Genomic DNA, 23,190 nt, shown 5'->3' with positions numbered 1-23,190 from the left:
TAAACGATATGGACCAATACATTCCGTTAAGAACGAAGGTATTTAGGAAGCCGGTGCGGTCGATTTTTTATACACAAAATAATTGGAAGAAGTTTGATGAGGCTGGGGATGGCATCTTTAGGCTTCCATCTGCGGAGCAGTATTTGGCGAAACGGGAGATTATTAAGGAGAATATTATTGAATACCATTATTTGTTGAAGAAGGATCAGATTGATGAAGGAACGTTGGTTTCTATATCTGGGATTTGTATTCCTGTTAATACGCCGTTGACGGATGTGTTGAGTGAGGAATTGACGGAGTTGTTTCGTTCTGAGGAGCTTTGTGGGGTTGACTTTGTGTTGTCGAAGACGAAGATCTATCCGATCAAGGCTAGTGAACAAAAGCCGATGTATTATGGGTATTTGATAGGGGAGAAGAATTCGTTGAATACTGCGCATGTTCAATTGACGGTGCTGTTGCAGCTGCATGAGGGGAATGTTGTGGAGTTTGTGGACTTGCAGTCTTTGTCTTTTATTCCAATGATTGCCGGTGTGCAGTCATTGAATTTGAAAAATATCTCGACAAGTTTCCAAACAAAGGTGTTTTTGCCTAATCTTTCGAATACCAGTGTTGCAGCGGCAGCGATAAAACCGCAGATATTTTTATCTGGGTCTGTGCATTCTTTGGTACTTCAGGCGAAAGAGATCTTGAATTCCATGATAAGTTCCATTGATGGGGAGTTGTACTATTCGAAGCTTCAGAATGTGTCGCAGGTAAAACTAAAGTATATTTCGTCCAACTATTCTACGGAGTTGACTCACTTGATGATGAAGTATCAAACATTCATCTATCTAAATCCTTCCAAGGAGGAGGTTGAGTTTCAGTCGTCATCAACTCATCTACTAGAGCTGGTTAAGAAGGAATTTACCATGGAGATTTTATCTGATGTTTTAGAATTGCAATTAATATTTCACGATGGGGAATACAACTCGATTGAAAAACCAATACCAGAGCTTTTACTAGATTTATGTCTAAAATACAACATAACTCTACTTGTGGAGAACAATCGCTGGAATTTTGTTCTTGTAGGCGACCAACAAAAGCTCGAAAAGGTGCTAGACTGGGTTTCTAAAAACATGCAGAGCACTCCGTTACAGGTGAAGTACTTTGTGGAATTGGACCCATCGTATAAGGATTTTATTTCAGGTAAGAAAAACGGCAAAATTTCGCGTATTATGGACACAACCGATGTCACAATCAACTTAGATTTACAAAACGGCCATGGTAACATGATCCTCACTATGTTTGCCAACGATATCAAAAATGCGATTGCAGGTCAGAAGCTGGTCTCTGATGAATTGCCATCTGAAAAGTCATTTTTCATTCCTGAAGCTTATCACAGGCCTGTGATAGGCACCGGAGGTTCTGTAATCCAAACTATTATGAGAAAGCATAATGTCTTCATACAGTTTTCCAACAGTTTCCTGCTTCCTCAAAATAAGCTCGCTCATATTAGATATGACAACGTTGTCATTAGGTGTCCGTCGAAAAATCGTAATGAAATTATTCCTGCCAAGGAAGAGTTAAATCAGCTAGCTCAGGAGTACAGCGAAATGCAGCCAAATGTACAATTAAAATTGACTCCTGGCCAGTACAGATATCTGTTAAATCACAATGAAAAGGACAAGCTATCCCTCGTGGATAACATTGGTACAATCGAAAGACGTACTTCTACTTATGTGTTGTTCCCATTCCAAGAGCCAAAGGAGGGCTTCTTATTAGAAATAAGAGGGAACGATAATCAGGCCACTATTGCAGCCAGAAAATTATCTGAGTCCTTTGGAGCAGAATTGGAGGTAATTATCACATCACCTATAATAGATATCATAGGTTTTTCGAACTCAATTATTGTTCCATTTCTTGCCATGAATATCATAGTGACAACTACTGATCGTCTAATTCGGTTTACATACAAAGAAGGCAACAAATCTATCTCATATGCATTGGATATCCTACGTGATTATTTAAAAAAGATTAACGTTACAATAATGGACAAATCTTTTATCAATTCATGGATAGTGGAGCCGCCAAAGCAACCTTATCCTCAAAACATAGAAAACAAAAAGCATACGCAACATCCAAACGTCTATATCCAACAACATGCCTACGGGTATGCCACTTTATAACCTAGTTCCCAATAATTCATTTAAATGTATAATAGATGTATCTGCATGTCTTAATGATGCATATTTGAGGTTCCTATATGTAGGATCTAAGTATTCAAATGTCAACCGTAAATATCGATAAGCGACGGCATTTCTAAACTCTAAACGCTCGCGATGAAACTCGATTGTCAACAAGTTCTTTAAAATCCTCTTGCATATTAAATTATCGTGAGCCAATGCTCCATGTATCCCGTCTTCGCCTTCCCCATCGACATGTGACACCGCCTTTTGCACAAATGTTAACGTTCGACAACCCATCTCGATATCACTTAAATCATGCATTCTCTTACCCCCACTTGATTTTAGCACTATATCTCGTTTTAACTCATAATTTTCATGGAATTTATGTCGAATATAATTAGTATAGCTTCCTCTAATCATAGCACGTCGCGAGATAAAAGGTCTTAATCTTATAAAACGTCGATACAGTACCCTCAATTTTCCGCTTCTTGAGTATTTTTGAAAGTCAGTAGGAAGCGTATAGGGAGATTTATTAATAATCAATGTGAAATCCTTGGTCATTATGGCTTTAGGCGTGGTGATTAACGGCCCTACTTTTATCATCTCTAGTATTTGCGGAGCACCTTTAAAGCCTTAACAATAAAACAAACTGTCTATGGGAACGTGTGTAAACCAAACGTTAAAAAGTATGCAAACTTCCAATCTCACAACCAACTACAGCAACTGATACCACAACGGTCCAGCTTTCTTAGCAGCTTTGGATCCTTTTGCCGTTGCACGTCAAGACGTTTTAATGATTAACGTACGCAGCGATATATCTAAAAGCTAAATATTTTCAAACTTTCCAATTCATAGGGCACCCATCACTTTATTTCAAGCATCTCATCGCAAGACAACAAAATACTGTTCTTTGAGTTGTAGCTGTTGTAACGAATCCATATTTAGCCCAATGGTTAAGGCTAGATCAAGTGGGAAGAAGGGTTCTTTAACCCAGTCACTTGATAACAAGATAATGGAGTTGATATATCGTCTCGTAGATGAAAAATCATTGGAAAGACAACGTTCTAGAGTTAAAACAGTTGGGATAGAAGATGAAAATCAGGATGATTTGGTAGATGAATTGAAAAATGAATTTCCTGAGATTTGTTTAGCTCGTGATCTTCAGTTTGGCGAGGTTTTGGGCTATGTTCAAACTCGGGATTTATCGTTACAAAGGGTGAAGAAGGTTATATTAGAGAAAACTGTTGATCGTGTATTAAAACAAATCATTAAGGAAGAATATGATGAAATTGGTGATCTCGAAGAATCTGGAGAATCTGGAGAATCTGAACTCATTGATGTAGAAAAGCAGAATATGATGATCGTTCAGGATACAAATGAAATGAACAAGAACATTACCAGCCAATGGAAAATTACGCCGGTGTCGCCGCCAACGGCGAAGACCACAGAGGAAATCAATGGTTCATCGGATTCCACGAACAAACAATCTATGATTAAGAGACGCTCAACCAAGGATGGTGGTAGCAAAGTTAAAAGGCAAAAGGTTCGAGAGGATAGATCTCCACCGCAAACAGACTTGTCGTCATTGGGTGGAATGGATGATGTGGTTGCTCAATTAATGGAATTAATTGGGTTACCCATTTTACATCCAGAAATATATGCATCAACTGGTATTGAGCCACCTCGTGGCGTGCTATTTCATGGCCCCCCTGGATGTGGTAAAACATCTATCGCAAATGCGTTGGCTGGTGAACTTCAAGTGCCTTTTATTTCCATTTCCGCACCCTCTGTGGTAAGCGGGATGTCTGGAGAAAGTGAAAAGAAAATCCGTGATTTGTTTGATGAAGCTAAATCTTTGGCTCCATGTCTCGTCTTTTTTGATGAAATTGACGCAATTGCACCCAAGAGAGATGGAGGTGCCCAAAGAGAGATGGAGAGGAGAATTGTCGCACAATTGTTAACTTCTATGGATGAACTTTCATTTGATAAAACAGATGGTAAACCTGTTATTGTTATTGGCGCGACTAATAGACCAGATTCTTTGGATGCTGCATTGAGACGTGCTGGAAGATTTGATAGAGAAATATGTTTGAATGTTCCTAATGAAGCTTCAAGGATGCATATACTTAAAAAAATGACTTCAAACTTAAAAATTAATGGTCAGATTGATTTTGTAAAATTATCAAAACTTACCCCAGGGTTTGTTGGTGCAGACTTGAAAGCTTTGGTGACGGCAGCAGGTACCTGTGCTATTAAGAGAATTTTTCGAACATTTGCGATATCAGGTGGGAATTCAGATGCCAAAGAGATGGAGATAGATGGTGATATTGAACAAGATGCCTTAAAAAATACTGCAAATCTCATTGACCCTCTACCACTATCCATAGTGCAGCATTTCTTAAATAATTTCCCAGATCCTTTGAATGCAGAACAATTGGAAACTTTAACAATTAAATATGAAGATTTTTTGAAGGCATTACCAACAATTCAGCCCACGGCCAAGCGAGAAGGGTTTGCTACTGTCCCTGATGTAACATGGACTAATGTCGGTGCTCTTACAAAGATCCGTATGGAGTTGAACATGGCTATTGTCCAACCCATAAAAAGACCAGAGTTGTACGAGAAAGTTGGTATCTCCGCTCCGGCAGGTGTGCTACTATGGGGACCTCCGGGTTGTGGTAAGACTTTGATTGCCAAAGCAGTAGCCAATGAATCACGCGCAAACTTTATTTCGATCAAAGGTCCTGAACTATTAAACAAATATGTTGGTGAATCTGAAAGAGCCATCAGACAAGTTTTCACCAGGGCACGTGCATCTGTTCCTTGCGTTATATTTTTTGATGAGCTAGATGCTCTGGTACCTAGGAGAGACACATCTCTATCAGAGTCATCTTCGCGGGTTGTTAACACATTACTGACTGAATTGGATGGATTGAATGATAGAAGGGGTATATTTGTTATTGCGGCAACTAACAGGCCAGATATAATCGATCCAGCAATGTTACGTCCTGGAAGACTGGATAAGACGCTATTCATAGAGCTTCCAGATCTCACAGAAAAGCATGATATCTTAAAAACACTGATCAGATCCAATGGCACACCGTTAGCGCCTAATATTGATTTAAGTGTTATTGTGAGCGATGAGCGTTGTAGAAATTTCTCTGGTGCAGATTTAGCATCTTTAGTTAGAGAAAGTTCTGTTTTAGCATTAAAGAGAAACTTCTTTAAATCTGATGAAATTGGTTCTGTGTTAGAGAACAATTTGGATAGAGAGTTTGAGGATTTATCGGTTGGAGTCTCGGAAGACGTTGTTGTAACTATGAAGGACTTCCAATTAGCTCTTAGAAAAATCAAACCGTCGGTTAGCGATAAGGATAGATTAAAGTATGAGAGATTAAATAAGAGAATGGGTTGGAACGATGAAGTTCAGCTACAAGGTGAACCTAACTCAACTTTAAATGAATAAATGAATAAATGTTGTCTGTATATATTCGTCATACTTAATACAAATCTCAAGTCTCTAATCACAAGAGATGGGGAGAGTCTTCAAAGGTTTTTTAACCTAACACTTAATAAAGTGGCCTCTTCTCTTAATATTCTTCCGCACTTTCCACACATGTTCATGCTTCTTCTTTTTTCCAAAATTAATATAAGGAACATCATCATTGGCCGAACCAAATATGACGTATGGATACAGTTCGCCAATTGGAGTATCTGTATTGCCTCTAATTAGCACAAAATGACCAGTGGCCGCTTGAAGGTATTCTAGTCTATGCCCAGGCACGTATATGTTGATGAACTTGTTTTTAGTGTCTATCGAATGAATTAAAGCTAGTGTGATAAATTCCATTTCAGGTGCATAAACAGCAGTTTTGGCCATTGGGAAGGGACCCTGGAATTTAACCTCTGGTAGCCTTTGTGTAATGAAAATTCCTACAACGCAACCTTGTAAAACATTTGCTATATCATCGGGGTGAAACTGTTGCGACCTGTGTTGTAGAAATTGAAAGGCCTTGATGCCATCAACTCCAAACGATATTTGGAGAGGCGCAGATTTAAGAAGAGGTTCTGGATCATATAAGAGGTTCTGTTTTCTATGAAGATATGCCAATAATCGAAATTGTCTGATGTTTGCAGCATGAAAACGTGGATCTTGAGAGGACTGACCGATGGTTGGATGATAATGAAACAGGGGTATATTATAAATAAAAGGTTGATAGAACTCTCTTTGAGACGTTGTGAACATATCTGGGACAATTATCTCCTTAGATATTGGTTTATTTCCATGTATCAAAAACACTATGTGGGTTGGTTTGAACAGCTCTACAGCTTTATTTATGATTTTAATACCAAATCCTTTAACCCAACCTGGTAAATTTAATACTGATGTCCCCATCAAATTTTCTGTTTCCCATGCAGTGATAATGCTTTCCATAGATGTAATATAGGTTTCAGGCCATGACTGCGGCGATGACGACCCTATATATATCTCTTTTAGCATTTCTCTTTTCCCCTGAGCCAGATGCTGGCCTAACGATAATGACTTTGAAGTAACTTTACACCACGATATTGAATCGGGCGCAGAATACTCCGGTTGACCTGGATCCATATCTAAATAGTGAACCATATCTGCGTCATGAGGTAAAGTGTTATTTTCATCGGTGCTTGCTGCTCTGCACCCATGAAGAAATTTCTGCATTAAAAGCCTTAGTAAAGTACTTTTACCGCTCTTCTTACCTCCAATACACAGCACGCGTGTATCTGCTTCACAGTTCATATGGTGCAGCATCATCTCATCAATTGTCTTTGACCATTGTTTGCTTATTAGCAGTTTGCGAACAGACTCATCGTTTTCATTCAGTATTTTAAATGTTTGTCCCTGGGTTGAAATGTATTCTTCAGTCCATAACTTGGCCAGTTCATGTGTGAACTTGCTTACATCGTGAATATTTGGTCCGTTTTTCACTCTTATTATGCACTCATACTCATTCATCGTCTCTAAGGGTACTGTTGTAGCACCATTGAATGTACGCTCTTCCCAAGCTGCATAGAATGAAGCGACAATAGGGGGGATAGAATCAGAAATTGGATGCCAAAATTCAAGAAATTGGGGCCCACCATTATAATGTACTGAATTGTAAGTTATTCCACCCTTGATAATCTGAGCTTGAAACGTCCCTGAAATCATAAGCTGTTCATATTTATGAAGACAGATTATAATTGAATTATTCTGAGGTAAATTGAAAAAGTTCACACCAGCTCTAGCAACAAATATTTTGTCAGAACACCCATTTATGCCGTCATTACCAGTATTAGACTCATCTGAGTCGTACTCTTCATTAGCTGAAGAGCTTATTGTTTCCTGAGCTGTTATAGATGGCTCTACGGAAACTAATGATCCTTCTGATTCCGATTCTGACACTGAATCTTCGTAAACAGGTACTGTTGATGAAGTATTCAACATCCTAACTAAGAGATTAAAGCCCCTGCGATTAAGACACTTGCTATAATATGCAAGAAAGCTTGTATTAGACACTAACGTTGTGCAATGAGGTGAGCTAACGTGATGAGTTAAGTTCAAAAGATCAAAACTAAAAACAGAAATACAGTAAATGTGTATACGTTAAAAACGATCCATATATACTATAAGCAACTCAATATACAGATGTACAACAGAACACGATCCTTATAAAAACGACATATTAGTTACTAGTGGCACCTTGTACAATCAATATCCCTGCAAGCGTGATTTTTTTGTGATTTTCCAACCCCATTTCCTCCTATGTTTCTAAATATTAATTATTCTTTTAAACTTTGACCTGAGGGTACTTGCGCAAAGTAATAGGCCGTAACCCCTCATCATATGGTAGACCAATAATTTCTTCATTCTGTTCTTCAGGGAACTCATTGTCCAATTCTTCCTCTAACAAGAGACAGGTTAGATAGTCTTTGATTATGTTTACCGTCTGTAGGTCGTCGAACAGTGTGTCGTCATCGTTCCGATTGAGGAGTGACAAGCCTTCCAATTTGCTTATAAATTCCTCGTCTTCGTCATTAGTGGCGTCAGAAGACTCCAGGGAGGCCTTCTGGTTCAACGAGAAGGTCTGTCGAGCAGCAAATAGAGGCTGATCTTGAGAAAACCTGTTTAGAGCAGGCAGTTGGGGAACCAAAATAGGAGGACTAGAGTATCCGCTATGTAGGTTGGAGAAAGCACCTACGCTATTTGTTGCGTGCGTACCAGTACCCAATGGAGGCAGCTCCGATACCGAAAGATGCATCAAGTTTCTGTCCTGCGTTTGTAGAGGATTTGACATATGTATAGGGCTGGGTGCAATCTGGTGCTGCTGGTGGTGATGATGATGATGATGTTGTTGTTGTTGTTGTTGTTGCTGTTGCTGTTGTTGATGATATTGTTGAGGAAGATGTGCCGGAGACCGTCTAGACATATCATTTGACAAAGCAGTAAAGTACGTGACTGCATTTCTAGTCTGGCTTAGTGGGCTGAACGGTCTATTAGCCGGCGTATTAGTCACGCTGGTCGTTGGAGGAGGCAGCACTATCCTAGATATAGAATCGTTGAGCAGTCTTGGATGGGAGTAGTAAGGATAGTAATCGCCGATTTTCTCACGAACAAAGCCTTCCAAGGAAAGCGATGGCAAAGTCCTCACGTTCATATCGAGCGACGAGTTAACGCCAGTTTGACCATTATTGGGCTTCTTGACCCTCTTAGAACCAACTTTAGGACCCCTCTTTCCCTTGACAGCATCATCCATGTGCACTTTCAAATGCTTTTTCAAATCTTGCGGTCTCTTGAACCTCCGGGTGCACGTTGAACAACTGAACGGCTTCAGAGGTACGTGAACCCTCAAATGAGATGTGATATGGTCCCGCTTCACCGTAGTAGTCTTGCAAGTACCCCACCGGCAGTTCAACTGCAAATTCTTCTGCGACTTACGCCCTACATGGTCCTGGCACAAGTGCTGGTACAGCAGCTCAGGATGCGTGAACTCCACATCACATGAATCCCATTTACAAACCAAACTATGGCTCTCCTCCTCTTCTGTGTCTGTCAACGTGTCACTTGGAGACGTTGGAAATGTACCACTGCTGCCCAAAGACGACGGTTCCTGCACTAAGCTTCTACTGCTATCACCCGAGCCTCCCGAGCTCGACAACTCGTCATCACTAGACATCGGAGACCGTTGGACTGAGTTACTAGACATCGTTGGAGATGGTATCTCCTGGTCACTATTTAACAAATGGTTGATAGGTGACATCCCTTCCTTCCTTTTTGTATATCTCTACCTTGGTTATTTCAGCTTTTCGTTCTTTAAAAATGTAACGATCCCCCCAACTAATATTATTTCTTTACTTATTTACGCCCCAAAAATTCCAAAACACCTCCTCTACAAAATCCTTTGCACATATATACGTTTAATATATATATGTGTGTCTCTGTATATATACTCATATTTATACATGTAGGTATGTAGGTACACCGCAAATCTACCCTATTTGATCAACGACACAATATAAGAATCTCTATAGACACTTAACAGACCTTGTCTACTCATAATCTTATTGTTGCTTGGCTCTCTATCTTAGTCACGAATTCGCCTACTTGGATTTCACTATCGTATAATGATGAGATCATATACAGCCAATAAACCAGAGCTTATTGAAGTAATACATTAACGTCCCTTTCGTCAAAAACCCCAAGCCCCCACGTCTAACAACGGAACTAAAAACGAAACCATCGATTAATACAAATTCCTGCAATGTTTTCACTCTCTAGCTCACCTTGCGCATCCTACTACTACTCGCGGTGGCTTTTGCGTATTTGGGTTAACATCGGTATTACAAAAACTAAATAAACCTATAATGAAATAGGCCCTTGTCTTCGAGTCCGCTTGCCTTAATTTTATGCAGTCGGGGATCTCAACTCGAAGATCATTTGTGCGTCGTTTTCTGTGCGTTGCTGCAGTCATCTGCAGGGTATTAAAAGAAACGAAACTGAGGTGTCTTGGTCTCTGGATACATATTCCGATATGATGAGAGGGTGATGCAATAGAGAAGATGTTAGAACAGTTAGAACAAGTTAAAGGATGGTGGGGATGAAGAAGTAGGGGAGCGCGATACGGAATGTATGAGCGGAGCAAACAATGGGGGACGAAAGATAATGGAAGGGAATAATATGTTCGAATAATGGTGGCGGAATATAGTAACTATAGAGGAAATAGTGAAAATGCGAAACTACGAACGTGGTGGGTGGGGTGGAGGAGGCTTGGGAAGAGATGGTATTAGCCACCGAGTTAGTCAAGTAGTTTCCGCAGGAATTTGTTGCATGGAAGTCATGTGCGTATGGTGTGATTATTATGTAACAGGAGTTTCTGGGCTCGAGGTTTTATAGGGTGATGGGGAAAAGCAGAAAATATTATAGAATTAGTTAACTAACGGATACAACAGATAATAATATAAAGAAGGAAAATGGGATATGTAGAAAGTAAGTAATGTTAGATGAGAAGTCAAAAATAGTATGAGTGGGGTAATGTGCGGCTTTGTAATACGGTGGGGTGGGATTGGGGGTTAGTGACGTATAATATGGTGCAAATAAAATGAAAAAAATGTGATATAGGATGTGCGTGTAGCGGTGAAGCTTAGTGTGTTATTCAGGCAGGGGAAGAAATGTGTATAGTAAGTATTTCTTATTCGTTGATGACGCGCAGGACCTTTCTTGTGTAGTCGACGTCGTCTGCCAAGGAGACTCTGCTACCACCATTTTCCCATTGTGACATGACGTTTGAAGGGTCGAGGCGCTGGTCGAAGACCACGGCGTCGACCTTAGAGTCTCTGCTAGCAGGTAAGGAAGTCGAGCCAACAGTTGCGGAGCCTGGGAGGACGGTTGTAGAGCTAGCTACGACGGACGAGTTGCGTCCAGTGTTTGTACCAGTACCTGGGGAAGATTCGATGCCCTTCTCATCTGCGTAAACGAAGCCGGCTCCCTCATGGCGTACTAGCATACTTCGGGTGGATGAGACGTCGCTCTGGAACTGTTGAAACTGGTCGTTTGCATGCTGCTTTCTCCTGCGCCGTGCCATCATCCAGACGATTATGAAAATTAATAGCAGTATAAACAGGGCGATTGGTACGAATACGCCCAGTATCTTTTCTGGTGAGTTCCAAAACCCGGAACGAGTAGTTTTATTGAGTATGGAGGAGGTTGTTGTGCTGGTGGAGCCCGCTGTGGAAATGTAGGTGATTGATGTAGCAGTGATTGTGGCCAAAGATGTCATTACTTTTGTTTGTATACCTCCTGTAGCGGCTGTTTGTGTGATTGTGTAGAGCGAGTAGATGACCGAGGTGATCTCCTGGTAACTAGTGGTGGATGCAGGAGTGTTGGAGATGGCCATTCTACTGTCTGACAAGGAGGAAGAGGCTTCTTGAGTTGATGCGGTTGATGATACCTGTGCGGTTGGTGAAAATGATGAGGTTGAAGAGGAAGATATAGATGATGCAGTCGATGTACTTGATGTACTTGATGTACTTGATGTACTTGATGTACTTGATGTACTTGATGTACTTGATGTACTTGATGTACTTGATGTACTTGATGTACTTGATGTACTTGATGTACTTGATGTACTTGATATACTCGATGCACTTGATAAAGATGATATGCTTGATGAAGTTGAAGCACTAAGGGAAGGTGATGAGTTCAATATAGTAGATGAAGTAGGTGAAGCTGATACGGTTTCCGTGGTCAGTTGAGTACTCATGATGACTGCAGTAGTTTCAATCGTTTTAATGATGCCTTCGAGGCCGCTGCTTGTTTTTTCTGTGAAGGTGGTGCTGGTGCTGGTGCTGGTGCTGGTGCTGGTGCTGGTGCTGGTGCTGGTGCTGGTGGCGCTCTGAACCGCGAGAGGTGAAGAACTGCCAGTCGATGAGGTAGCGGGTGAAACACTTGTACTTATCATGCCTTCGGATGTACCGGAGCTTTGGCTGCTGCTTTGGGATATGGTGGATATATCTGCTGATGAAACTAATGGTATATCTGGTATGGTTCCAGCCCCTAGATATATGTACCCATATAAACCCTCCTCAGCACTCCCACAGCTTTCAGTATTAATTCCTGCACAGGGTAAATCACATCGGCTCAGGTCCACTGCACTGTTCGGTGTGTTATTGGAGCACCAACAATCGTATCCACTGATGATAGCCCACTTATATTTGAACCTACAGTGGTCAGCACACCACCCATTAGATTGGAAATCATGATAAGTTGAACCTGAAGATGCTGTATTCGAAGATGAACAATAATTTAAAGCGCCATGTGCAAACGTGAACAGTTGCACCACACATAGACATAGCCCAACAATGCCTTTGAAAGCCCACAGCATTGTATATATATAATATATATATATATATGGTTGCGACTGCCTTTGAGTGATGAACCTTCAAAATATAATATCTGTGGTGGTATATCTATATCTGAATCAAATATTTGGCCTGTTAACAACAAATGGGTATTCTCTCTGTGACTATGATAGCTAATTGTCTCAAGGGTAAAGAACAAATAACACCAACGGTTAAAAATCTAGGCACCCTGGTTCCCAACTGTATCCCGCGATTGGAGGAAGACGTTCTTGAATTAGGATCAGACAAAATTGTCAACGGTGACGTCCTGATAACTGGACTTTCGTTAGGTTAAACTTCCTAGGCGATTAATTATCGAGCTCTTCAACGAAGATGGGAATGCAATTAGGAGTGGCTTTAGATCCTGCTTTTTTAATGTTTAATTTTGATCCATTATATTCAGGAAGTTGCGAGATATATACCAAGAAAAAGTAAAAGGACAAACAGTAGGAAGCAGCTATACGCAGCGACGCAGCTCCCTTCCCACACCAGATATATAAAAACCCTTTCCCGATATCATCCATTCGCCAAATCCCACACATAATAAAGCATACTCCGAAATCCAATGCCACTAGTCATCTCGAAGGTCGGATCTCTGCCGTATCTTGTATCTCATCACTATTGTTTGTAAATATGTTCTTCGGAAAAAATACTTGCTCCAGGTACCACTCCGATGTCTAAAATAAGCAGCTTTCCCTAATATAATCCTCGAGCTTTTTCTCGAGCTTTTTCTCGAGATATGCTCCCTATGCAGTCAGTCGGTCAACCCCAGCCTCGAAGGCTGAGTATATTGGTGTTACCCGGCTTTCTTCCCGATTGCTTGAAATTTTATTACCCGGACATTGACATCTTTTGCCATCCCAGTTCTGTAAAGCAAACCTTGGATCTTATTTACATACAACTGAGCTACACATGAGTGGTGGTCGAGTGTTATCTAACGGATGCAGGTCGTAGAGGGGTCCACATGGCTTTTCAACGGCACTCGAAACAGAGTCAACAACAATGGTACCGGGAGTTGATTTCTAAAGTCATCCAACTGGTGGAACAGAATGATCATGGTTCATTAGCACTTATAGCCAGGAACTGTGGGATACCACCGCAGTTACGACATCTGGTATGGCCTATGCTTCTTAAATATCATCCGTTCGTGATTTCTCCTAGTATTTTGTCTAATACGCTTATACATGACAAAACTGAAGACAAATGGGTATATGAATCAGAGGATCGGACGGCTGAAGAGATCGAAAGCGCAGTTGTTCATGATTTACATAAATATTTTATGAACAAGAGAAGTGAGTCGCATATGCCGCTGCCAGATGTTGAGCATCATATGCAGTTTCTGAAGGACACGATTCTGAAGTTTTTAACTAAGTGGAGTCGGATATTCAAGTATGAAGTCGCATTGAGCTGGATTGCTATTGGTTTGGCGGAATGGGTGCCAATTGATGAAGCTTATGGGGAATTAGATGGTGATGGGTGTAGCGCGGATAGGAATGGGGAGCTTTCGCGAGTTCCAATTTCGAAAAGTAGATTGAATGAGATGAATGTGCTTCAAGGGAAGCGGCATCATATTGCTATTCAATCTCTTTACAAGGAATATCCGCTTCCTCGAGAGTTGAGCGCTAAGTTGCCAAAGCGTTGCTTTAACTTTTATGAAATATTTGAGAGGTTGGTGCTCGTTATTCTACATTGCCCTGATGTTACCCAGACTAAAATGACGGTGGATGATGGACACAATTATCCCTTTATTTCGGGTGGCGATATACTATTCCAAACACAGTTGTTTTTTAAAATCTTCCAAATCATATTGCCTGAACTGTTTCAGCCGTTCACAGATGAGGAAACCTTGCATGCCTCACGGAAAGCGGACTGGCTTTACTGGTGGTTCAAGTCATGTGGGTCCAAGGTCATGCACAAACAGGATCGCGCACATTTGTGGGATATCTTACTTGGTTGGAGGCCACACCCAGCTTCATTACATTTTTACTTGAACTACAACAACAAATCTTTCGCACACCTCTATAATACTAAACTGAAGCTGGACTCGCATTTTTTTAACAAGGTATGCCGAAATGGAAGCGACAACTTTTGGTTTCCTGACCTAGATACCTTGCCCTTGGGGTCCAAAGGGCTAGAAACTGATTATCAGGTAGTAAAGGAATTGATTCGTAGAAATAGATATGATGGTGCACATTCCGCAAGTTTATCAACGTTTCCACAGGAAACTTCTCAGTACAATTGTCGCCCGAATCGTCGTGCTCGCAGGCAGCACAAGGAAATCCCTTTTTCACTGTTAGATCCGCACGTGCAACTGCTATTTATATACATCGCTATTTTGCAACAGAATGAGTTCAAGTTGCTCGAATTTGAAGAAGCTGAGATAGCGGAATTTCTAACCAAAGTGCCCTTGCTTTCCAAAACTGATGATTACAACTATAAAAGACTATATGATGATGACTCTATCAGTATGTCTTCTACAGATACTGAAGACTCCCAAAATTCATCTTCTAGACCTTCCACATCTTCTCATATGCTAATTGAAGTGGGCACAGATGATAAAGTTGCTAATTCGTTTGATGATATCTTCCAGTTGGCTGGCGATATTTGTAGAAAATGGATTTGGTTTGAATTCCAAGAAAATAACGACAGTGTCTAATCTATATGTGGTACATAAAGTATCATATACGGAACAGCTTTCGTAATATCTGTGAAGGCATTCAGTATTAATAAGATGGTATGAAATGACACGCTGTTTTCCTTTTTCTTCATACAGCTAATTTATCAAAGGTGGGCTGCATGCGTTTCACTGATCCCCCTCCCGCTCGGAGTGAATAAACTTTTTTCTATTTGGTTCATGTATTATCTATCATCTCTGCATGCGCTTTAACTATCCAACTTCTATTGAAAAGAAAACTGATATCTGTGAATTATTTCTGTCTGTTCTTCTCTAATCAAACGTTTTGAGTCAATAACTGATAGAGTTTTGTTATTTTTTTACACTTGGAACTCTGTTTATTAAACAAAGAGTGAAATTTGCGGAGATGACATAGGTGATGCAGATTAAAAACCTTTTTTGAAGCAAGAATTACTTTTGGATATTTAAAATCCAGTGCATCATCCAGTTCACAGGTGTTTCAATCAATTCTGCATGGTACGGTCCCTTTTTTTGTTGAAATTCCTCACCGCTGCGGCTTCAATGCTTATTTTTTATCTTTGGAGTTAACCTGGTCACTAAAGCGAAAACATATATAACCATCTCTGTGCTGCTGTCATTTTGCTATACATAGCTACAAATGGTTAGTCCTACCTCTTGTACCAGTATACAAATCGAATTAGCTTCAGAAAGAATTGAATGAAGCAGGGTCAGCCTTGACGCATTGTGCTAAAGTGCCGTTTCTAGATGGAGGCGGCACGGTGCGGTTGTACCAAATCATAACACTCCACTCCTAGAAGATACCATTGAATGCCAGGTTTTCCCGGTACGATTAATTTCCGTGAAACCTTTCTACACTGTATACGCACATTTGCGCCAACATAAATTTCGAGAGCTTTTTGCAGAGCTTCTTCTTACGCACAATCGGGAATTGAACAAGATGCCGACTGAATGGCGTGGCTGCGCGGCTTTCTGATGATGCATCATTGGCACCCACAGATCTATTCTCAAGCGTAAGCCAAGACTACACGATTGATCTCCTAGCTAGAGTCGGATACAGATAAGGAAAGAATAAAAAACGACAAGGGCTCTGGCCCAAACCATAATCTATGATGTGATTATGACTTCGTATCAATCCTTTCCTTATGTCATCTCCAGAAAACATACACTTGTATATATATATTAGCCAGTCATCTGACTTCTAGCCAATCAAAGCTCAGTATTTTGGCTGACTTCATGTACAACCTTAGTCACAATCCACGAAATTACGAGAAGCAAAATCATCAGACTTAGAGAAAAGTTTTCCCATAAAATAGAGAAATACATATACACAACTCAAGTACTGCGAACAAATTGCGTTCATTCGCCAGTTATTCATATCATATCACCTATTGAACCAGTATGTTTGCTATTTGGTGATATTCGAGAGACATTTATAGGATACGAGGTACTGAAACCTGCACAATGTTTTGTTTTGTTTTTTATTTTGGATTTTAGATTCGTTCTGTGCAATGAATATAATGTGAATGTGGAGGTTATATTCTAAGGAACCAGTGATTATTCAGTACCAGTTGTTTCCGATCTATTTGTTTTTTTTCCGGTGTTTTATGCCTCCTCAGCCCTCCAAACCCTTGAAAGGAAGTTACTGACAGTCGTAACCGGAAATACACTTGAAGCGTTAATTGACCCCTTCCCTCTCCCTATGCTTGTTTCTCGTCTTACCCACTGTCTTCAACGCCAGTTATTGGTCTTCCCCCATCCGCGGTCCCCCGCTTTCGTGTAATTTGCATATTATACTAACACTCACCTTTTTCTAGCATGTTATCTCTCCGTCAATCTCTTAGATTCATAACCCCAGCAACAAGGGCATTTTCTACCTCTAGATTCGCCTTCGAAAAGCAAGTCTCCAAGGTTGCAACCACATTGGCCGAAGTCGATGGTCCAAACTCGTTGATTGGTCCCGGTGCTACCGAGGGAACCGTTCCAACGGAATTGGACCAAGCCACCGGTCTAGCCAGATTGGAATTATTGGGTAAATTAGAAGGTATTGAGGTTTTCGACACTAAACCATTGGACGCCACCAGGGTCGGTACCATGGAGAACCCAATTGTGGTCGACTCCTACGACGACTATCGTTATGTTGGGTGCACTGGCTCGCCAGCCGGCTCTCACACCATTATGTGGCTGAAACCAACCGTCTCCCAAGTAGCCAGATGTTGGGAATGTGGTTCCGTCTACAAAATCAACCCACTGGGTGTTCCAGTGGACGACCACCATCATTGATTTCCTACTACTACTACTACTACTACTAATGTATCTTTTTACCGCTGCAATGCACAGACAGAAAGGTTTTTAAGTATTTGCATGCTTCAGCATGCGATACCAATACGAGATTCACTTTATTTATTACAGGCTGTCAGGTTTTAACATGACCAAAGATAAAAAGATCAAAAAAAGAAGAATATAATACTGAACAGAAACGGATGAGTTAGCCATACAGATTTCTATGGCGCGGATGGTATTAATCTAGTACGCAATGCCGTACCTGCTGTAAATATCTACTCCTATATCCTTCCTAGCACTTGCACATCATCCATATATATATATATATAACTAGTGTACATCACCAAAACCAACTCAGAGACTTCGGCGGCAGCATCGTCTTTCTTTTCTCCTTGTAGCTGCGAACCAAAACCGTCAGAGGCAGATGCCACGCCACCTGTGACTGTGCGCCCTTACATTTTCTCTTTGAATCCGTACACTTTCTCCCGCGCGGGGCAAGGTGTGAGGCGGCTCCGCGGTCGCGGCCCCGGCGCCGCCTACTGCCGACTGGAGACTGCCGACCGGCGGGCGCGACGCTTCACCGACCTCCTCCCACCGGGACCCGGCCGGGCCCCCCCCCAATGGGCGCCGCGGCCCGCCCACTCCAGCGGAAACTCTCGACCGCGAGCCCCCGCCCAAAACAAAACCTTTTTCAGTCTACAGTCCAACCATCGATAGCACACACACAGTACATACAACAACTTCACAGACAAATAATAAAAGTACGTCCCCCATCGCATCCCTTCGCATCCCATCGCATCCCACCGCATCCCATCTCGCATACTAACCCATAGCAGAATGCCAAAGAAGAGAGCTTCCAACGGTAGAAACAAGAAGGGCAGAGGTCACGTCAAACCAGTCAGATGCGTCAACTGTTCCAAGTCCGTCCCCAAGGACAAGGCCATCAAGAGAATGACCATCAGAAACATCGTTGAAGCCGCCGCCATCAGAGACTTGTCCGAAGCCTCCGTCTACGCCGAATACGCCCTACCAAAAACTTACAACAAGTTGCACTACTGCGTCTCATGTGCCATCCACGCCAGAATCGTCAGAGTCAGATCCAGAGAGGACAGAAGAATTAGAACCCCTCCACAGAGACACAGATTCAACAGAGAAAGCAGAATCTCCCCTGCTGACGCAGCCAAGAAAGCCTTGTAATAGAAACCCCTCGACTCACTAATCCGACCGTTGGCCGTCTGCCCCGGTGCGTTTCTATTACCCTTTCTAAAAACTCAATATATGCACCTACATGTATCTGTATATATGTGTATATTCTTTTGTATAATGCACAAGACTTACAACTGTTAGGCCCTCTGCGAATTGCTCGCACGTGACCAGCACCCACACCTTCTTCTAAAGTTCACCACATGCCCTCGTGACCCGTTTTCTGCTTTCTCCCGTCCCCCTATAATTTAAAAAAGTTAAAAAGTCCCCCTTGATTTTTTAAGAGATTTTTTAAAGAAAGCAACAAACGAACAAACAAAAAACAACACAGTTCGAAAAGAAGAATTACTAGTGGTTTGTCCTACTGATCGGAGGTTGAAAGACTTTAAGAGAGAAGACTTGAAAGGGATCATTCAGCAAAAAAATCCATAAGCCGGGGTGCGTGTGTGTGTGTGTTTTTTAAGCTTCAAAGAGGGAAAATTATATATATAAAAAAGAGAAGGTTCTTCGTGACTTGAAAACGCAGTTGTTAACGTTTGTTTGGTTCGTTTTGGTCTCCTTTCTCCCACACTGTTTTACGGTTTTTCTATATATATAATTTTTTTCCTTGTTAGAGGGTTTTTGGTTTCTGCGGTGGTGGTAGAAAGAATATTAGTTCGAAAATTCCTTTTTTCAGTTTGAAGAATAGTTTGGGTTTAATTATTTATTTTTCCTGTTTGAAAAGCAAGTAGGCATCATCATCCACACGAGGGAGGGAGAGTTTTGTCTCATAATATATTGTTTATCAGGATCAATCCGCTTTGTTGTAATTGCTTGTAAAGTTGGGGGAAAACAGGGGACGTTATATTTTGGATAGAGTGTTTAGTTGTCGGAAACGGTAGACGGTAGGGATTTTCTTTTTTGTATTTTTTGTTTTTAAAGCAGGAAAGAAAGTTTTAAGGAACTGCGAGACAAGAGATTTGACGATTCTTTTGTGAGTTGGTGATACCTTTTGGGAGAGAGCGATCAAGCGGCTAGATACGCAGCAGAGAGATTTATCGAGAGAGAGGTGGGTTTGTTAATAATATAGGTGATCCTAAAGAAGAGAAAGAGAACATTAGGTAGCAACAGCAACCCTTTTTTTTGTTGTTTGTTGTCTTTTGGATTTGTATAGGGGAGGGAATTTTAAGGTTGTGTTATTATTGTTATAACTGGTCAGTTTAGCATTTTTATTATTAATTTTTTTCTTCAGTCTTCTTCACCTTAAATTATCATCATCGACTTCGAGTATTATTAATATATTATTATACATTTTATCCATTGGAGGCATATTGTTGTTTTAATAAGGTTGTTAGTTTTTTGTTTCCCTGCATTTTATGCATTTTCTTCCTAACCCACATATCCCAGATAGCAATATACAAGTGGAAGAAAGAAATACAAGGAGGATGCCACAACAACCGCAGCAGCAACGTCAGGATCGACCTCAGAATCGGCAGCGGCAACAACGTCATCAGCAGCGGCAGCAGCAGCAGCAGCAGCAACAGGATGAAGGCGAAGGCGAACGGGATCAACAAGAGATGTCACAGCCGCCGCCACCGCCGCCACCACAAGGGCAGGCACAAGTGCAGGGGCAGCTGCCACCTTTGGCTTCGACCCCGTCGTTTTCGTCGTCGAGTTTTGATTTCAAGTTTAGTCAATGTTTCGGTGATAAAGCGGATATTGTGGTGACTGAAGCAGATATCATTACAGCAACGGAGTTTGACCACACAGGGAACTTTTTAGCCACGGGTGACCGTGGGGGTAGAGTTGTGTTGTTTGAAAGGAATAACAGTAGGCATTGCGAGTATAAGTTTCTCACGGAGTTCCAAAGTCATGATGCAGAGTTTGATTACCTAAAGTCGTTAGAGATCGAGGAAAAGATCAATCAGATAAAATGGTGCCGACCAACGAATCAGTCGCACTTTTTGTTGAGCACTAATGATAAAACTATTAAGCTGTGGAAGGTTTATGAAAAAAACATCAAACTAGTAAGTGAAAATAACTTATCGGAGGGCGTGTTTCACCAGCGTAATGGTACTGGTGGATCGGGTCCTGCTAGAGCAGTTCTGTCATTACAATCATTGAAGTTACCGCGTTTATCTTTGCACGATAAGATTATTGCAGCTACGCCAAAGAAGATCTACTCCAATGCGCATACTTACCATATAAATTCAATATCTGTGAACTCTGACCAGGAGACGTTTATCAGCGCGGACGACTTGAGAATCAACCTTTGGAATCTTGATATACCCGATCAAAGCTTCAACATTGTTGACATCAAGCCTGCAAATATGGAGGAGTTGACCGAGGTGATCACCAGTGCTGAGTTTCATCCAACTCATTGTAATTTGTTAATGTACTCAAGTTCAAAAGGTACTATCAAACTAGCAGATATGAGGCAGAATGCGTTGTGTGATTTCCGTTCCAAGACATTTGAGGGTTATATGGACCCGATTCACCATAATTTCTTTACCGAGATTACGTCGTCGATATCAGACGTCAAGTTTAGCCCCGATGGGAGATATATTGCCGCTAGAGACTACTTGACCGTCAAAATATGGGATGTGAACATGGAAAGTAAGCCATTGAAAACCATCAATATTCATGACCAATTGAAAGAGAGACTAAGTGATGCATACGAAAATGACTCCATCTTTGATAAGTTTGAAGTGTGTTTCAGCGGCGATAGCTGCAGCATAATGACAGGCTCCTATAACAACAATTTTATGCTATATCCAAACGTGGTCAAATCTGGAGCTTGTCATCCGGTAAACGGCCTCGATGAGATCGTATTACAGGCGGACAAGTCAGCCTTTAAGACTAAAAGACTGGGCTCCATACAACAACAAAGTACAAGAAACAAAGAGTGGGGCGACGATATCGATTTTAAAAAGAGTATATTACATTTTTCATGGCATCCAAGAGAAAATAGCGTAGCTATTGCAGCAACGAATAATTTATTCATCTTCTCTGCATTATGATAGGAGCAAACCTAAGTTTAAATAAGTAATCAACCAAGTTTTTATTCTCTTAAAAACAGTCCCCCAACTACTATTTTTCTTTTCTCTTTGTTGTTGTTGTTGTTATTTGTTTCAAACTATTTCATATCATTTATCATTTATCATGTATAATTCATCATCGTCATCATTAGAAGCAAGCAGTAGATTTTAAAGTGATTCTACACATATATATGTATATATTAGGCTCACCCTTACACAACCTCTATAGATACAAGTATATAATAGTATATATATCACGTATACATTTGGTTCTCAGGCAAGGTCTCCGCATACCCGGCACCCCTTCCAGACCAAACCATGCGAATGTAACTGTCTCGTCGATAGAATAAATTTAAATGTATTTATTTTCAATCCTGAGCTATATAATACTACCACGGATTAATTACTGATGATTGGTCGAAACAAAATAAAAATGGCAATAAGCAAACTAAGCATTCCAAAGGGAATATCAAATATCACATATCACATAAAACTTTTATTGCCCTCTCTTTTGGTCTCTCATTAAATAAAAAAGCTTGACCGCAAGCTAACACCGTAAAAGAAAACTTCATTCCCTCTCAATGTGTCTGTTAACAACTGGGTTCCAGAATAAAGTCTTGTCCCCATCGCCCCAGAAAAATGGCTTGTGTCTCAAATTCTGGTATTCGTAGTCCCTTGGCCATTCCTCATCAGGTACATGTTTCAAATGTTCTCTGTGGCGCGCATGCTTCGCTTCAACGAAATAAGTATTTATACCTGTCAATAAAATGGCTGGGGCTGCAATGAACATCGAGATCTTCATCCACAACTTGGAAGTATGCGAACCGTGCTTCTCAGTGGCAACTAGAGATTCCTTGAACGCCTTAGCAGCCTCCTTGTTAGGATGAGGGTACGCTGGCTTCAAAGCGTAAGGAGGTAGAGTGGAAGCTCTTCTGATAGCCTGTCTAAACATCATATAAAATGAAAACCCGAACGACCTGCTCTGCAATTAAAAGAACCTAGGTACAACAAACTGCAGCTTTAGTGTCGAAAACGAAATTACACACGAGAGACTTCAAAACAGTTCCACGATAATGGAAGTTGTCTAAAAGGTGCGAACAAAAAGTCTAGTGGTAGTAGCCAGTACGTTGGATTGCGAGAGTAGAAAGAAAGGAAAAGACCGGCGTAAAGCTCACATCGTTATTAGTGATGTTTGATTATACAAAAACTATTACAAGTAATTTTTAGACGATATGATTGGTTGAATATCACGTGACACTCCACCCAGCGAACCAGCTACATCCAGCATTTCCATTCGGAACCATATGATAAAAAGAATGCGCAAGCCCGGAATCGAACCGGGGGCCCAACGATGGCAACATTGGATTTTACCACTAAACCACTTGCGCGTTGCGTACTGTCTGAACAAGTCGTTTCACAGCGGATACAGGTTCACATTGTTGTGTTTAATGTCATA

At 41.1% G+C, this 23,190-nt stretch overlaps 11 protein-coding genes and 1 non-coding gene across 12 annotated transcripts; 6 read left to right on the top strand and 6 right to left on the bottom strand.

The window, feature by feature from the left end:
- Positions 1-8: 8 nt before the first annotated feature.
- Ecym_6220 (uncharacterized protein) lies at positions 9-2,165 on the top strand (the record flags this gene model as incomplete). The annotated part of the gene is made up of 1 exon (XM_003647371.1): positions 9-2,165. The coding sequence occupies one exon, from the start codon at positions 9-11 to the stop codon at positions 2,163-2,165; it is 2,157 nt and encodes a 718-aa protein (XP_003647419.1).
- On the bottom strand, positions 2,160-2,768 carry IRC19 (Irc19p; the record flags this gene model as incomplete). The annotated part of the gene is made up of 1 exon (XM_003647370.1): positions 2,160-2,768. One exon carries the CDS (start codon positions 2,766-2,768, stop codon positions 2,160-2,162), a length of 609 nt encoding a protein of 202 aa, XP_003647418.1.
- A 346-nt stretch (positions 2,769-3,114) lies between these two features.
- Positions 3,115-5,631, top strand: RIX7 (putative AAA family ATPase RIX7; the record flags this gene model as incomplete). The annotated part of the gene is made up of 1 exon (XM_003647369.1): positions 3,115-5,631. One exon carries the CDS (start codon positions 3,115-3,117, stop codon positions 5,629-5,631), a length of 2,517 nt encoding a protein of 838 aa, XP_003647417.1.
- Positions 5,632-5,727: 96 nt separating this feature from the next.
- On the bottom strand, positions 5,728-7,629 carry GRC3 (polynucleotide 5'-hydroxyl-kinase; the record flags this gene model as incomplete). The annotated part of the gene is made up of 1 exon (XM_003647368.1): positions 5,728-7,629. One exon carries the CDS (start codon positions 7,627-7,629, stop codon positions 5,728-5,730), a length of 1,902 nt encoding a protein of 633 aa, XP_003647416.1.
- A 343-nt stretch (positions 7,630-7,972) lies between these two features.
- Positions 7,973-9,442, bottom strand: RIM101 (alkaline-responsive transcriptional regulator RIM101; the record flags this gene model as incomplete). Its single annotated transcript, XM_003647367.1, has 1 exon — positions 7,973-9,442. The coding sequence occupies one exon, from the start codon at positions 9,440-9,442 to the stop codon at positions 7,973-7,975; it is 1,470 nt and encodes a 489-aa protein (XP_003647415.1).
- Positions 9,443-10,870: 1,428 nt separating this feature from the next.
- Positions 10,871-12,562, bottom strand: WSC4 (Wsc4p; the record flags this gene model as incomplete). Its single annotated transcript, XM_003647366.1, has 1 exon — positions 10,871-12,562. The coding sequence occupies one exon, from the start codon at positions 12,560-12,562 to the stop codon at positions 10,871-10,873; it is 1,692 nt and encodes a 563-aa protein (XP_003647414.1).
- A 980-nt stretch (positions 12,563-13,542) lies between these two features.
- On the top strand, positions 13,543-15,234 carry OCA5 (Oca5p; the record flags this gene model as incomplete). Its single annotated transcript, XM_003647365.1, has 1 exon — positions 13,543-15,234. The coding sequence occupies one exon, from the start codon at positions 13,543-13,545 to the stop codon at positions 15,232-15,234; it is 1,692 nt and encodes a 563-aa protein (XP_003647413.1).
- Positions 15,235-17,049: 1,815 nt separating this feature from the next.
- Positions 17,050-17,514, top strand: COX4 (cytochrome c oxidase subunit IV; the record flags this gene model as incomplete). The annotated part of the gene is made up of 1 exon (XM_003647364.1): positions 17,050-17,514. One exon carries the CDS (start codon positions 17,050-17,052, stop codon positions 17,512-17,514), a length of 465 nt encoding a protein of 154 aa, XP_003647412.1.
- An 837-nt stretch (positions 17,515-18,351) lies between these two features.
- Positions 18,352-18,711, top strand: RPS26A (40S ribosomal protein eS26; the record flags this gene model as incomplete). The annotated part of the gene is made up of 1 exon (XM_003647363.1): positions 18,352-18,711. One exon carries the CDS (start codon positions 18,352-18,354, stop codon positions 18,709-18,711), a length of 360 nt encoding a protein of 119 aa, XP_003647411.1.
- A 1,361-nt stretch (positions 18,712-20,072) lies between these two features.
- CDC55 (protein phosphatase 2A regulatory subunit CDC55) lies at positions 20,073-21,716 on the top strand (the record flags this gene model as incomplete). The annotated part of the gene is made up of 1 exon (XM_003647362.1): positions 20,073-21,716. The coding sequence occupies one exon, from the start codon at positions 20,073-20,075 to the stop codon at positions 21,714-21,716; it is 1,644 nt and encodes a 547-aa protein (XP_003647410.1).
- Positions 21,717-22,302: 586 nt separating this feature from the next.
- On the bottom strand, positions 22,303-22,686 carry COX13 (cytochrome c oxidase subunit VIa; the record flags this gene model as incomplete). The annotated part of the gene is made up of 1 exon (XM_003647361.1): positions 22,303-22,686. The coding sequence occupies one exon, from the start codon at positions 22,684-22,686 to the stop codon at positions 22,303-22,305; it is 384 nt and encodes a 127-aa protein (XP_003647409.1).
- A 365-nt stretch (positions 22,687-23,051) lies between these two features.
- Ecym_6209 lies at positions 23,052-23,122 on the bottom strand. The gene has a single exon. It is a non-coding gene; the product is annotated as a tRNA-Gly (tRNA).
- Between the last annotated feature and the right edge of the window lie 68 nt (positions 23,123-23,190).

This window comes from Eremothecium cymbalariae, chromosome 6, assembly GCF_000235365.1.
Source record: "Eremothecium cymbalariae DBVPG#7215 chromosome 6, complete sequence".
NCBI classification, from domain to species: Eukaryota; Fungi; Ascomycota; class Saccharomycetes; order Saccharomycetales; family Saccharomycetaceae; genus Eremothecium; species Eremothecium cymbalariae.
This window is presented reverse-complemented; position numbering and strand designations above follow the sequence as displayed.